This window comes from Dunckerocampus dactyliophorus, chromosome 14 (genome assembly GCF_027744805.1).
Source record: "Dunckerocampus dactyliophorus isolate RoL2022-P2 chromosome 14, RoL_Ddac_1.1, whole genome shotgun sequence".
Taxonomy (NCBI): Eukaryota; Metazoa; Chordata; class Actinopteri; order Syngnathiformes; family Syngnathidae; genus Dunckerocampus; species Dunckerocampus dactyliophorus.
In genome coordinates this window covers 758,892-771,032 of record NC_072832.1, presented here as the reverse complement: position 1 = coordinate 771,032, position 12,141 = coordinate 758,892, and the positions used below count along the sequence as shown (strand labels likewise).

Sequence of the window (12,141 nt, the reverse complement as noted above, 5' to 3'; positions counted from 1 at the left end):
CGAGATCTGCTGTGTTATCGCGAGATTTTGCTTACTTGTGCCGGAAGTACGACGTCTTACCACTGTTGTTCTTTTAGGGTGAGTGGTTGTGTTTGGCCAGTTGTAGACGAAGGAGTTGAATGTTTACAGCCTTTATCCCTCTGGTGCGTTCATATAAAGGTAAGTTAAAGATGTATTTGTGTCTTTTTGGTGTATTTTCGCCTGTTCTCGGCCCGATAACTTGTTAGCATTAGCTTAATGCGATACGAAGGCCGATCGTTGATGCTAACTGACTCAAGCTAGCAGTAACAGCTTGTTTATCGCGCGGAGAAATGAAACGTTTTATCCGAGTTTTTATTCCAATTTGAGCCTCTTGTGCGGTTTATGTGTTGGTGTGAACTGAATCCACCGTGTTAATTCGCTCCTCAGTTACATATATATTCGTCCCCGTCCGTGTGCTAATGCGCGTAGCTAAGTGCACATAGCATAGCAATCCTGCTAACGTGTTGATGACATTACGCACAGATGTCGGAGGACTTGGTGAAACAGCTCGGCAGCTACAAAGCTCAGCTCCAGCAAGTTGAAGTCGCCTTGTCCACTGATCCAGATAATGACGACCTCCGCAAACTACAGAAAGACTTGCAGGTATGTGTTTGCATCAACGGCACGCATATTCACAAAGGCAGCATTCGTTGTGGAGTATAAATAAGCCCAGCGGTCACCTTTTAACTACTTTATTTCATCCTCATAAATATTTCCACAATTAGTGATTGTGTCATTTTATCACCCAGAATGAGGCGTTGTCCCCAGCATACGTGATAATCTGAGTTCCATTTATTTAATGCAGGGGTGTCGAAAGTGCGGCCCGCAGCACATTCTAAAAATATAATTTAACAATAAAACAAAAAAAATAAATAAAATCATTAAAAAAATGGGAAAAGCACTAGTAATTTTACAAGAATTAAGTCAAAATATTAATGGACAAAAGTTGTAATCTCATGAGAAAAGGTCATTTAAGAAATAAGCATAATGTAAAATTATGAGGAAAGTTAAATGTTATATTTATTATCTAGTTTATCCATCTATTTTCTATACCGCTTCTCCTCTTTAGGGTCACGGGGGCATGCTGGAGCTTATCCCAGCTGACTTCAGGCGACAGGTGGGGTACACCCTGGACTGTCGCAGGGCACATATAGACAAACAACCATTCTATCTAGTATCTAGTATTTTGTATAATTATTTAATATCATTATAGTGTGTACATGTATATTTTTTATATATTATGTTATTTTGTAGTCACAATATTATGAAAAACAACAAAACACCGTCATGTAATTTTTTTAAAAGTTTACGGAAAATTATAATGTTCGGAGAATAAAGTAAAAATATTAGGAGAAAAAGTTGAAGAAGAAGAAAAGATGCAATTTTGAAGAATAAACTTGCACTGTTATGAGGAAAAATAAAGTTGTTTCAGTAGCATAGCGCTGAAGTATTAAAGAAACTGTTATTTTTTAAAAGTTGTCATATTATGAGAAAGAAAATGAAATTAAAGTAACTTATAGGTGGGGGAAAAAGTTATAGAATTATCGGAGTAAAAGTCCAAATATTATGGGAAGAAAGTCAAAATATTACAAGAAAAGTTACCAAGATTCTTTAAGAAAGTTGAAATCCGTGGAATTTGTGGAGAAAACAGCAAAAATGGGAGGAAAAAGAGCAAAGACTGAAGTTCAGACTAATAATAATAATTCACCGATATCACAAAGCTGAGATGAAATATATATCATTTCTTAGCATATCTTCACAAAATATCCATGTTGCATCCGTTCATTTCTCACTATTTGGCCCTCGATAGGAGAAGTTTGGACACCTAATTTAATGTCTTTTTTTCTTCCCAGGAAGTCATTGACTTGACAAAAGACCTCCTGGCCTCACAGCCCGCTGAAGCCACTCCCAGCACAAACGGCGCTCCGCCGGCACCCGCCAAGCACATCTGGAAAGTGGGGGACAAGTGTTTGGCCGTGTGGAGTCAGGACGGACAGTGAGTGTCGCCTGGATCATGAACCCATGCCATTGTTGCTCTGATTTCGATGTACCCTGTTTATCATCCACATCCTGAATGATGGAGGTCTTTGAATGGTACTCACCTGCTTACAGACGTGGTTCTTTTGCAGGGTGTACGACGCCGAGATTGAGGAGGTGGACCACGAAAACAGCACGGCGGCCGTCACCTTCACCAGCTACGGCAACGCCGAAGTGATCCCTCTGCAGAACCTCAAGTCGCGAGAGGACGGGGGGCACCTGGATGACGACCTGCTTGGTTTAAAGTCCAAGTCCAGGTAGAACCAAATATATCTACTTCAGTCCATTCTCTCGAGGGTGAAATGATCCGTGCTTCGCGTTGTGCACTCGGCAGCTTGTTTTGTGAGGTTTGACCCCGTCGTCTTGTTGCCGCAGGAAGGAGCAGATAGCCGAGCAGCGAGAATACAAGAAGAAGAAAGCCCAGAAGAAGGTACAGAGGATGAAGGAACTGGAGCAGGAGCGAGAGGACCAAAAGTCCAAGTGGCAACAGTTCAACAACAAAGCCTACTCAAAGAACAAGAAAGGACAGGTGAGATCCTGGAGATTTTATTATATTTTTTCCATAGACACGCAGGCATCTACGGGGTAAGGCATTTTTTTTTTTTTTTTTTACAAATGCATGCTGCTACTATTATAACTACTGTAGCTATTATTATTATTATTATTATTATTATTATTGTTATTAGACGTTCCAGTGTACAGTAATCCCTCACCATTTCACGGCTTCACTCTATCATGTTTTTTCAAAAAAGAATGAATAAATCATACTGTTTCCTGGTTGGATGTGGCCTGCTATTAGTCCAAAATATGCACATTTAAGCTTTTTTTGTTGCCTAAATGAAGCATTTTCAAGCATCAAAATGGATAAATGCACTAAAATACCAGTATTAGGCATTCATAAGATGCATTCCGTCATGTTGCCATGACGTGTAGTATTGTACACTGGTCACAAGGTGTCAGTGATGTTACTGTCGTGTTGGGTGAGACACACAAGCACCTGACTCGATCGCCCAGACACCAGGCTTTTATTGCAGGCTATGCCAACCTCCTCACATCAGCAGCAGGAGTTAACTTCTGCCAAGTGTGGTGGCTGCGATATCCACTGTTTTAAAGACAACCGTGTATGTAATGTCTTGTGATATTGCGTAGGTCGACCCAGGCAAGTGCGTGTTGAGTGGATACCCGAAATGCTCCTAATTTTCCCCCGAGTGGTTATTGGAAGCAGGCAACCATTGGAGAGAGCTTCTACATAACTCTAACTTTAATAATCATTTGGAGCATATGAGTTAGTGGAAAGGAAACTATAGCTCTCTCTGACCACACATTGCACAACACGGCAGCAACAGAACCAATGTTGTAATCGTAGCAGCAAGGCACAAACTGCTCAGCCAGCGTTAATCCCGCTAAAGAGGTGGAGTACGGCAAGCGTGACACACCAGTTTCACATCAGCGCCCTGCCAGGTGATGTCATCTTGTGGGGTGAATTCAATAAAGAAATGCCGTCAAGAGGTTGCCTTTAATGCAGACGGTTTGGAGCGGGTACTAATTAGAGACCTAGTCATTAATTACAGCAGGTCTTGGCAGCTGCTAATAAGAAGAAGAATAATAATATATATTTTTGTTTTTGTTTCTAGGTAAAGAGAAGCATATTTGCATCTCCAGAAAGCGTGAACGGCAAAGTGGGGGTGGGAACGTGCGGCATCGCAGACAAACCCATGACTCAGTACAACGACACATCCAAATACAACGTCAGACATTTAATGCCACAGTGACCCCCACCCCAGCCCATCCCGTGTCTCCTGTAAATACACTTAACCCTTTCAGCGGTGCAGCCCGTATAATAAATAGTGTTTTCCATTTTGTGCGTGTACAAGATCAAGTTTGTCACGTGAAAGACGAATGACTTGCACACCGTTTGAAATGTCCGTGTAGTTTTCATGTTGTGCAGGTGTGACGTTAGGAATCAGGTGGCAGGAAGTGATCTTAAGCAAAGCTGTGGAGTTTGTGCCCTAATTCCACAGATCAACACTTCCGAGGACCGGTGTGTATTTTATTTAGGAGGAGGAACATCAATAACAGTGTTGATGGCTTTCATTTCTGTGTTTATAACAGGAAAATAATAAAAGATCCTTTTTTTGCCTTTTATAAACGACTGCCTGCTCATTATTACTGCCTTGCTGTTACTGTCGGCTCCTCCAGGGGGCGCAGAAGGCTCGCAGCTGCTTACACAACCAGTTCTGGCGGGGGTGTCCACACACTTTCCGGCGAAAAATGAAAGGATGCAACTTTGATATTCGTAAAGCAACACATGTAGACCTGCTAAGAGTATTTATTTCATCTCAGATAGCTGACAACCCCCATTATGAATGACTGTTTAACCCCCCTCCCCTTTTTGCTGTATTTTTTATTTTCCAAGTAAGTTCTAACCCTTCTTCTGAAATAATCTTTGTCAATTTTCTTTTCATAATAGGACTTCATTCCCATAATAGACTTTTTTCCCCCCAACCTAATTTTCCAGAAATGATCATCAAGTTCTAACTATATATTAAAATACTTGATAACAGTAGTTTGACTTTATTCTCCTGACATTACAGGTTCTTTGTTTTTTGGATTTCAACTTTCTTGTTGTAGATTTTATTTTTGCAATTCTACAATTCTCTTAAAGGGGTAGTTAGGATTCTTTGACATGAAGTTGTATGACACCCCTATCAGCATCAACAGAGACTTGCCCCCCCACTTGGTCCCACGAGCCCAGTTCTGGTTGGATTTCCATGACGAGGAACGTTGTTCCGTCTTGTTTTTGGGTCATTTTAGTTCTATTTGTCTCCTGCCGTATCCCGGCGCCCTGTCTTCTCTCCACTCGCATCTTCTTCTGCGATGGGCTACCGCGGCACAGGAACACGGCGGGAGACAAACATAACGCTGAGCAATTTGTGAGGTCTGATTTTTTTGAGGAATTGTGATGCAAATGTATGACTCTTTTGAACGAATACTTTTGAGAAGCCAGACTCTTTACTTAAAAGACCCCAGCAACTACGCGGACCAGGACCAATTTGGGCGGGGGGTAAGTCACTGCTTTTCTTGTATTTTTGGAAGGTGTTCTGGCGTTGAAATGATGTCTAAACAGAGCTGACAGAAGCACGCAACATGAGAACAACACACAAGCGGTTGATGTCTTGGTGGAAGAGGTTTATTAGGATTCCAGGGAGAGTCATCAGGATCCTTAAAGTATCAGCAGGGCACCAGCAGCACGTTTTGACAGTCACATTAATTAGATCCCTAATTAAGCACTAAAAAACATCAGCCTGTGCTTTTTTTCTTCTTCTTTTTCAATCCATGTGAAGTCTCAAACACGGTGATTCTATAGTGCATTGTTACATATTTCCCAACATGTTGGGCGGGGGGTTGAGGGGAAGCGGGTGAGCGCAGGGACTTGTGCAAGAGGAGTCATACACCCACGATAAGACACAATTTGGTGGTGATGAATTCACTAGTAGAAGTAAAATGTCGTATCCGATGCAATAATGCTGGCAAGCTAATGCCGAGTGTTTCCTGATCATACGAACGATATTAGAAATGAAAAAGTGTTTGGTTCATGCTACAGATATGTTTTTAAAGCGCATGACAACATTCAACACACGTGCACTGTAGCTTCTTCAAATCCTTTACAATCATTGCTTCCCTGCCTTTTGACATCATACTCATCAGTAAAATGTGAGCCACGCTGGACGGACAGAACTGGAACAGAAACCTGATGCGTTATTGCTTTAGCCTTGTGCTTGGACAAGTGGTGGATAGCTTATTCCGCTCTAACACGGGGAGAATGCATTCAAAGGGGGCGCCGAGTCGTGTCAAACATTTGTTTCCCACTCAAGCTGCAGCACAGTTAAATAAGTCCAACACAAATAAATACGCTAAATAAGTTAGAAGACGTACGGGAGGGACGCCACGTAGGTTTTGATGCTTGTGGCTCCTGCCCAAAACACATTTTGGAATGCAGACACGGTAGCCCCTCCCAGGGTGAAGAAGCGCAAAAGTAGCGGAGTCGTACGCCGCATGGTGAGCTTCAAGCTGGTATTGTTTGTGGGTTTCGCTGGTTTGTCCAGGGACCAACTTTTGATTTGGAGTTTTACCCCCCGCCCCCTGATTTTTGGGTGACTACTGAATGAAGGTGGTGTTGGATTCCGGCTGGTCGCAGGACAACAACAGACATTCAGGTTTGGAGTTGAGCTTAAGGCTGGTTCTTGTAGGTGGACATTTTAGGTTGGAGAGGTGGGGGAGGCGGGGGGGTCGTGTGTGTGTGTGTAGCTGTAGGCTGGTGATTGTTAAAGCCATAAAAAGAGTGCGGCTGGAGAGGTGGAGAGCACAGTGAGTGTCGCTGACCTCAAGCGGAGAAGGCCACTTTGAGCAAGCTGCAGGTGGAGTATCCTTCATCGCTGGCTGAGCTCTGCCGGCTGCTCTGGTCGTCCAGGTCGCTGGCGGCGCCGCTGCTCACGCTGTCCATTTCTCCGTGGGAGAACTCGGTGCACTCCACGTCCACTTCGATATCTTCTGAAATAACAAAGTGTTTCTTAAGAAAGTACTGCAAAAACACCCTCTCTCTACGGGGCAGGAGCCCTTCACTGCAAAAACACCAGTCAAAGATCCTTTATATCATAACAGGACCACTCTGCTGCTTCTACGGATGTACTGCAAATAAAAGAAACCGCCAAGTCAAAGATCCTCAATGTGACAGGAGCGCTCTGCTGTTTTTAAATGACCTACTGCAAAAACACTAGTCAAAGATCCTTTATATCATAACAGGACCACTCTGCTGTTTTTAAAGACGTACTGGAAAAAAACAAAATATGCATGTCAAAGATCCTTTCGATGACAGGAGAGCTTTGCTGTTTTTCAGGACTTACTGCCAAAAAATCCAAAAGATCCTCTAGCAGGGATCCCCAACCACTGGGAAACATTCCAAATAAAAAGGTTGAGGGGTCCAAACAGGTTGGGGGCCACTGCTCTATAGGACTGGAGTGCGCTGCTGTTTTTAAGGACCTGTTGCAAAAACACTCATCAAAGATGCTCTTTATGTCAGGAGCAAGAAAGTTAGTCAGAGATCATTTATTTGACAGGAGCTCTCTGACAGTGCCAATCCAAAGTGAGCATTATCATCTGTGCAAACCTGTTGGATGGGGTCTCCCTGGAGTGTTCCTAATCTAGTGTCCGGACGGCGTACAAAGCTCCTACCTCTTTCAGACTCGGAGCGCTCATCAGAGTCCATCGGCGAGGCCAGACTGTCCATGCGGACCCGGTCCCTGTCCCCGAGGGTCTGCAGCTGGGCCAGCTGTCTCTGCAGGTACCGCTGCTCCCTCTCCAGAGTGTCCAGCTGGTGCTGACTCCTTCGGTCCGCCTCTTCAAGTTTCTGCCAACGAACGAACACGCATGCATGAGCGAGTGAGGGAGGTTCAAATTATCTGCTCTCGTGTACGGCGCTCGCTTTCATAGTAAAGGCACCTTTTTCTTTTAGTCTCTGTGTAACTTCCTGTCGCTAATGTGTGTGTGTGTGTTTCCTCTTCCTGCATGCTGGCTGCACATGTTTTTTCTTCAATATTCCAACTTTACGCTGCTAAGATGACGTGATGTTTCCTCATAATATTATGGCGTAAGACCCCTGTATTACATTATAGCTGTTGAAAGGTGAAATAGCTTATCTAGCTTCATGTGTCATTCTAGGAACAGAGTTTAAATATTAAATTTAAAAAAATGTAAGTAAAAAATAAATGTATAATTTTTGGAAAATCAGGTTGGGGAAAAAGTTCTATTATTGGAATAAAGTCTAAATATTCTGGGAATAAATTCAGAATATTACAAGGAGAAAATTTACAAAGATTATTTAAGAAGAAAGTAGAAATATTTGGGAGAATTAAAAAAAAAAGCAAAATAGGGCAAAAAGGCCAAAGACTGTAACTGATACTAATAACAGGCGTTTTCACCAACATCACAAAGTTGAGGTGTTTTTTTCTTGAAATATCTAAAGTGGCCCATGCATCCTTTCATTTTTCAGTATGAGGCCCTCGGTGGAAAAAGTTTGGACACCCCTGCTACAATATGAGTCACTTGCATTGGGGCCAAGCGATCAGTGACCCGCCAGATCCAGCGGGGGGGGGGGGCACCTGCAGGAGAGTAGCCTTACAGTATGTCCGTGTGTCACGCTACAGGTGTTGCTGAGTGTTTTCCACTACCACACCTTGATGTGTGCTTTGGCCTTGTTAAGAAGTCCCAGTGTGGTGTGCCGACTGCAGTCTGGTCCCAGGGGAATGAGCGACTTCAACCTTTCCAAACAAAGGCGGAGATGTGCTCGTCTGCCAGAGGTGACACACAAGCAGGAAGTGCAGCCAAATTAGGTCAACATTTGAAACGGCCATCTGTATGAAGCAATAATAAACATATTGTAAAGATACTCTCTGTGCCAGTAGGTCAAGTAAAGATGTAATCTATTATCCGCCGTTTGATCTTAAATACCTTCCTGCAACATCCAACTCCTAAACTCCGCTTGCTTTGTTTACCAAACATTTCATTTTTGCATGAATGCATCCTGACATTTGTCATCTGCTCCTAGCAATGGCTGCGTCGTCCTGCAGCAGCAGCAGAGGGTGGCTGTGCTTCAGGAAGAAGTTGTGTTGTCTGGAAACAGACGCTTCACATTTGCTGACTGCGGAAATGTCTGCAAGTCCTCCAGGAACCGTCACTACTAACTACAGAGGCCGGTACACATCGCTAAGGGATACGCCCCGTGAAAGGTGAATTTACAAGCTGTCAAGCTGTTACAGATAACATTTTGTGTTGATGATTACAATGTGACATAAACTCGTTGACAGTATATTTCCATTTAAACTAAAACATGCAGTAAAAGTAAACTAAAGGGCCCGTTTAAGCTTGTATTACTCACCTATTTTTCTCCAGTTCATTGTGGGCTGACCTACAGGGATTGCAAATGTATAAATTACATTTTTAATATGACGATAAAACCTTTAACAGTCTATGAATGCAAAGTCATTACCATGACTGTGCTTTAAAACGACAATGCTGGTTAATAATTGCACTGTTTAACTCACCTATTGTGAATATTGTCCAGTTTCCTGTTCTTGAATTTACGCTGTTTCTGTGGGTGCGCCATCTGGCTGGAAGGGTAGGCTGAAGCATAACCATGCTCGCACTCTGTGATTAAAAAAAAAAAAAGACGACGATTACGTTTTACCCTTCTTGTAGATGGGGTTTGCATGGTTAGCATTTGTGTTGTGACCTGAACATTAAGCATGTGTAGTCCATATAAATATGTTCCTTGTGAACACTACAGTCATAAAATACAACTTCGAGCACCCAAAAAATGTTTTAATATTTTTATCCTCCCATTCTTACTCTTAAACTACTCTACGTGAAGGCCTACAAGACGCCGTGATGTCCCTCACGTCTGATTGGCGAATTGCGCGGGGAACATGTGTGCGGACCAATGAAAACGTCGCAATCTCCATGAGCGTAACACACACGGAAGAGCAGCTGTCCGGTGCAATTTTTTTAGCTTGAAAATATTAAACAATTGGCATTGGGAAAGGGCTCGTGTTATTTAGATTAAAATAATAACAATAGAGATCTGTTCAGTTTGATAAAACTGTATTTCTACCTCTGTAGTTGTTATTCGATACGGTTAGCATTTGTGTCGTGACCTAAATATTAAGTAAGTATACTTAGTATGAGTATTTAAACCAATGTAAAAATTCAGGTACAAATTAGACTGTCAAACACGAGTCCATACCCAAAAATGTTTACTTTAGACATTAATATCCTCCGTTTCCCACTCCATAGCAGCTCCGCCTAAAGACCTACAAGTCCCAATTTAGCTTTCTTCCGGTAACATTGTGACGTCAAATGCAACCCCCCGTCTGATTGGCTAGCACCGCTGGGAACATGGGTGCGGACCAATGACAATGCCGCAATCTGTTCCATGTGGAAACCATGTGAATAGCACATACAAGGAAGCGCAGCTGGTCCGTGTATATATTTTTAATGCGTATTTTTAACCAAAAAAACAAAAAGTAAATTTGACGTTAGAAAATGGTTTGTGGTGTATTTAAATATTTGAATATGTGCGATTTCTTAAAGAGGGTGGTCTCATAAGGAAGGATTGAGGTTATATTTCACTATAATATGGTAATTCATGTGTATATATGCATGTTAATTTAAAAACCCGTGCAATTGGTACGCAGCAGCTCAAGTAGAGTGCAGTTTAAGTGGGGTCCGATCGCCACAAATGCAGAAAGCGATGCATTTGCACGCTCATATCCAAATGTTAGCCCCATTTCCGGGTTGCCTCCTGGTGCATTTACAGCCTCCATGCGAGGATATTGCTCCCAGGAGCTGATGAAATTAGACATACAGCTCATCCGTGGCCTTGTGTTGTGTTGCCGTGCGCGTCTGTCGTCGCCTCTATTGTTGTCTGTCTGCCCCTCCACCCACCCCCATGCATACGAGGGACGTGCACCCCTGCTGCATGCACGTCTTGACTTACTTCCGCTGTTCTTCTCCACATTCTCGATGTAATGCGCCGCATCCAGCAGCACTTGCACGTTCTTCATAAAAGTGTCGATGTGCTCCATGGCGGAGCATTTGGCGGAACACTGGAACACGTCGCCCAGGGAGCAGTCGGACATCTCTCCCAAATCCTGCTGGTCCATGGAGGCGTCAGAGAACTCCTCGGCTTTCAGCTCGTCCTGCTGGCCCATATACTTCACCATTTTGCCTGATATGGATGAATAAGCAGCCTGTTCCCCGTGTGTCTCTGTGCACTGAGCGGATGACTGACTGAGGCTGGATGGAATTGCAGTCCTTAGCCCTCAGCCACTTGCCCTACTTGGTGGATAATCCCTCCCACTAACGCATGCACGCTGCATCCATTGTCAACTGGGCCATACAACACATCCTCATGATCAATGCTGCAAGGGAGGAGTAACAAAGCATCATTTACATTATTATTACACTATTATTCCCATGGAGAGTCATCATGGCTGCACACGGCGCCAAGTGGTCTTTAAAAAACACGTGATCAGTCTTTTTTTTTTTAAACACACGGCAGTGTCAAGTCTAATCAACACTGCAGCTCTTATAACTTAGCCCACATACCGTATGTTTTTTTTCACTATAGAATACAATGTTCAAATACAGAAAAACGTTGTAACATAACAAGAATGTAGTCATTAAAAAAAGATTGATGAAGTATGCAAAAAGAGGTATTGTAACGAGAATTAACGTTTTTTTATATGTGAAAGTGAAAGACAAATGTAATGTAATTTGTAATTACAAAAAAGTAATATTACGTTAATTACGAAAAAGGTCAGTCGCTACAGTACAAAAAAGTCTTGCTTCAAGAATTTCTTAAAGAAGTCGTCAAGGTGACGAGAATAAAGTCGTATAAAGTTACACGGAAAGAAGTCGCAAAGTTCAAAGAAATAAACTGTAATGTTACGAGAAAAAAGTCGCACACAATATTATGGCCACAAAAAGTCGAATTGTAACTAGTATAAAGTGTTTTTTTTTATTTTTATTTTTAGAAACACGTAATATGAGATGGGCCGCACGGTGGTCTAGTGGTTAGCACGTTGGCCAATACAGGAACAGCCTGGAGATGGGAAGACCTGGGTTCGATTCTCCCCTGGGCATTTCTGTGTGGAGTTTGCATGTTCTCCCCGTGTGCGCGTGGGTTTTCTCCGGGTACTCCGGCTTCCTCCCACATTCCCAAAAACATGTTAGGTTAATTGGAGACTCTAAATTGTCCATAGGTATAAATGTGAGTGTGAATGGTTGTTTGTCTATATGTGCCCTGCGATTGGCTGGCGACCAGTCCAGGGTGTACCCCGCCTGTCGCCCGAAGTCAGCTGGGATAGGCTCCAGCATGCCCCCGCGACCCTAATGAGGATGAAGCGGAATGAGAGAATGTAATCGTAAAAAAAGTCGACTGAAGTACGCAAAAAGAGGTATTGTTAGGAGAATTAACATTTTTATATATACTATATATATATTGTGTGTGTATGTGTGTGTATATTA

General features: G+C 42.8%; 2 protein-coding genes across 4 annotated transcripts; one reads left to right on the top strand and one right to left on the bottom strand.

The window, feature by feature from the left end:
* On the top strand, positions 1-9,267 carry smndc1 (survival motor neuron domain containing 1). 2 transcript variants are annotated; one of them, XM_054798334.1, is made up of 6 exons: positions 1-159; positions 505-624; positions 1,875-2,017; positions 2,151-2,315; positions 2,434-2,587; positions 8,663-9,267. In XM_054798334.1, exons 2-6 carry the CDS (start codon positions 505-507, stop codon positions 8,753-8,755), a joined length of 675 nt encoding a protein of 224 aa, XP_054654309.1. In that variant the 5' UTR covers positions 1-159; the 3' UTR covers positions 8,756-9,267. The 2 variants fall into 2 exon arrangements, with proteins under 2 accessions (XP_054654309.1, XP_054654308.1); XM_054798333.1 differs by lacking the exon at positions 8,663-9,267 and adding an exon at positions 3,693-4,213.
* On the bottom strand, positions 5,227-12,118 carry LOC129193750 (max-interacting protein 1-like). Of its 2 annotated transcripts, none has more exons than XM_054798335.1 (6): positions 10,610-12,118; positions 9,159-9,261; positions 8,993-9,022; positions 8,291-8,405; positions 7,291-7,465; positions 5,227-6,609 (listed from the first exon to the last, which is right to left on the bottom strand). In XM_054798335.1, exons 1-6 carry the CDS (start codon positions 10,833-10,835, stop codon positions 6,443-6,445), a joined length of 816 nt encoding a protein of 271 aa, XP_054654310.1. In that variant the 5' UTR covers positions 10,836-12,118; the 3' UTR covers positions 5,227-6,442. The 2 variants fall into 2 exon arrangements, with proteins under 2 accessions (XP_054654310.1, XP_054654311.1); XM_054798336.1 differs by having other exon boundaries at positions 5,227-6,606.
* Between the last annotated feature and the right edge of the window lie 23 nt (positions 12,119-12,141).